General features: G+C 38.6%; 1 protein-coding gene across 2 annotated transcripts; it reads right to left on the minus strand.

The window, feature by feature from the left end:
* Nucleotides 1-558: 558 nt before the first annotated feature.
* On the minus strand, nt 559-3,025 carry LOC107947588 (aluminum-activated malate transporter 4). 2 transcript variants are annotated; one of them, XM_041106943.1, is made up of 6 exons: nt 2,475-3,025; nt 2,246-2,383; nt 1,883-1,942; nt 1,665-1,801; nt 919-1,593; nt 559-776 (listed from the first exon to the last, which is right to left on the minus strand). In XM_041106943.1, the coding sequence occupies exons 1-6, from the start codon at nt 2,815-2,817 to the stop codon at nt 720-722; spliced, it is 1,410 nt and encodes a 469-aa protein (XP_040962877.1). In that variant the 5' UTR covers nt 2,818-3,025; the 3' UTR covers nt 559-719. The 2 variants fall into 2 exon arrangements, with proteins under 2 accessions (XP_040962877.1, XP_040962876.1); XM_041106942.1 differs by having other exon boundaries at nt 1,883-2,152.

The raw sequence follows: 3,025 nt of genomic DNA on the forward strand, positions 1-3,025 counted from the left end.
GTGAAAGCTTTTCAAACGCACACTGAGATTCTAAACTACATAGCATTACTAGACAAGATCCAAAGAGCATTAATAGACAAGATCCAAAGAGAAGCTCAGCAGTCTAGTATAACAAGAGTAGATTGGTTCCATTAGAGTTCACAACTTGTATAACTTGGAAGAAAGGAATCAGAAGGATTGAAGTTGCCTACATAATTCTTCATAGAGGAGAAGGCATAATAGCAATCCTCTGCATCACTTTATAATTTGAAGATTTTCTACGGGCAAAACTTCACATAATGAGAGAAGCATTTTGGCAGGTCGATAGAAGTGGCATTAGAATTGGCACCTAGTTCGTCCTAACAAGAAGCTGCGAGCCCTTCTATGGAGTACATTGTTCAATTGGAAATATCAACCTCTTGTGGAGGACATCAAGAGGTTAAACACTGAAGCAACAATACTAGCATGGAATCAAATGCATGAAGACTACTTCAAAGAAACTATGAAGTGGTTAAAGTTTAGTTATTGGTTCCCCTTGATTAGTTAATTGCTTGTATTGGTGCCAAATAATAATAATGATGATAATAAAGGAGTTCGACCTTTTATTACCATCAGAAAGGAAAGCACGTTGTTGTTTCAGCTCCCCATATATTCCCTCTAAAATTCCATTACCATGAACAAATATAAAATTAAAACATGAAGAAAAGAAGCTTTGAGTAGGACAATTTGAGTTCCTACGCTCACCCTTTGGCCTTCTTCCCCAGCTGCATCAATGCAATGCATTTGGATAGGTAGAGCTACAAGCAAAAGCAAAAATCAATCTTAAAACGTTGGTCTTGCTAACTGCATTTGAATCCATTTACTTGTTTGACTGAAAGCAACTTGTTAATCTGTTCCAACATCCTATCACCTCTTTTTCAAGTGGTTGTTCGAGGGTACCTTGAAATCTGCTAGCTCACTAAGCTCTTGAAATGCATCCACGAGATTTTGGAGCCTTGCAACGAACTCAATCAAGAGTGAAGTGAATGTTGCTAAAGATAAAGAGCTAGCACTTTGATATATTTTGGATTCCCGACGTTGGGGCAGCAATGCATCTGCAGTAAACGAGAGACAGGGCCACGACAGTTTATGCATTGTACTCTCGGGTATAACTACATCCGAAGGGTCCACTGAAATATCGCTTAGGGATTTCATGTTCAGGTTATGCTCAACATCTTTAGCTTCTTCTTCATGTTCCTTGTTATGCAGTGGGGTTGCCCAGGTTTCCGAATTCACTAGAAGGTATGATTTGTCATCTATCTTCATTTGCAAATCCTCGCCAGCCTCGTGAACTTCCCTCAGTATGTCTCCGGGGCTTAACTTTTCCATCTTTTCAACCTTCGCTCCCAGCTCACGCAGCACTTTAGCCCCTTCATTACCGACCCTCTTAATCTCCACAGCAAAAACTTGTCTCTTCTCTGGTGATGCCTGAATTTCTGAAAGCATACATCCATGCATTGCCATCACCATGAATGCACAATGTCTCAATGCACCACTTACTTTGACATAGTTTCTCCATGGGTAGTTGAATGATTTATAAGGACCATGTGGTGGCTCCCATGAGGCAAAATTTAGCTGGGGAAAAAAATAAAAATTAGTCAAAGCAACTCCAACATTCATGGAGACCAAGGCATATAAGAACATACTAGAGTCTCCTCCTGACATGAAGATTGCACAACTGATCTGTAGGCACTATATAATGGATCATCAGATGCTTGGTATGTAAGAATGTTAGAAGAGATCCTCTCATATTCAACACATTGCAGGTACCCATTAACACACCCTAGAAAAAGATATGATTTATCAGTTTAGCACAGTAGTTCAAAATTCCATAGTGAAGCACTAGTTGAAACGTAAAGCTAACCTTCCAAGGAAGAAGCCGCATTCTTGAAATTTTTTACCACCAATTTATGTAAATCCTCCCCTGACCAGATGGGGTATATACATATGTTTATAATCATAGACAAGCCAGCACCAAAGAAGATATGCAACAATCGAAAAACAGCTGTGTGGATGAAATTCCTTGAGTTGTTTCCAGACACCAGCACAATACAAAATGTCAACAAGAATACCCGAAAACCGTATTCATACGGTTTCACGCGAGGGTACAATTTGCAGTAGCTTGAAATAAATCCTAATGCAGAATAAAATATTTTTACAGAGTTGATTGAATACAGTATAAAAGAATTCTCATGTGTAAACATTCATATATAGTATTATCTCCAACCTGTTATGAAAATGCTTATCAAAATAACAATTTCTTCGTACTCTCCAGACTTTATTGATAGTTCTGCAATGCCTAAAGCAATGGCTCCAGCAGATAAAGTCCCTATCGCTCGATTGATCCCTTTGCTGAGTGTTGCACCTAGGATATACGAATTGGTTTCACTATATCAACATCTGTTAAAAATAGCAGGCAATGTGGATTGGCATAACGCTCGACTAATATAATATACCTACGCTGAACTCGAAAACCAAGACAACGGTAAGGATTGCCCACACAGAATACTGACTGACACCCCTTAGAGGCTCTTTGAAAAGCATAAGCAATGATACAACCGTTAGTGAAAGCCCCATTTTCATAGCAAAGAAAACCTTACGGGGATCTGATCGACCCATTTTATATAACTTGGCAGACACCTGTTGAAAACCATTCCAAAAGTTATCAGTGGAACCACAACATGATCGAAAACACCCGCTTTTAGCTCCCTCTTCAGCACCACCTAATCCCGAACACCCTTTCTTTGAAAGCAACCTTTCTTTACTCTCCGTACTCCGCAAAAAAGACCCGCTTTCCATTTTTGCATCAATAGATCAAAAAATCTCTTCTCTATGTATTATATATTCAACTTAATGAATCAGATGAAATTATATGTACAAGTACAACAATCTCCAAGAGCATACACTAGATGTGGTGAATATGTGCTTGATCTAACGTGAGAATAGTATTATTATTATTATTGATGATGATTCATTTGATTGAAGGGGAAAGGGAGATGTAAAACAA

The sequence above is a fragment of the Gossypium hirsutum genome, chromosome D12 (assembly GCF_007990345.1).
Source record: "Gossypium hirsutum isolate 1008001.06 chromosome D12, Gossypium_hirsutum_v2.1, whole genome shotgun sequence".
In the NCBI taxonomy this organism is placed as follows: Eukaryota; Viridiplantae; Streptophyta; class Magnoliopsida; order Malvales; family Malvaceae; genus Gossypium; species Gossypium hirsutum.

What these genes read in the sequence shown, in the direction of transcription:
- LOC107947588 (XM_041106942.1), bottom strand. Translation starts at nt 2,817, where the DNA reads ATGGAAAGCGGGTCTTTTTTGCGGAGTACGGAGAGTAAAGAAAGGTTG. An exon ending in GGTTTTCGAGTTCAGCGTAG is followed by an intron (nt 2,384 to 2,474) that starts GTATATTATATT and finishes CGTATATCCTAG; the next exon opens with GTGCAACACTCAGCAAAGGG. An exon ending in TGCGGCTTCTTCCTTGGAAG is followed by an intron (nt 1,802 to 1,882) that starts GTTAGCTTTACG and finishes ATCTTTTTCTAG; the next exon opens with GGTGTGTTAATGGGTACCTG.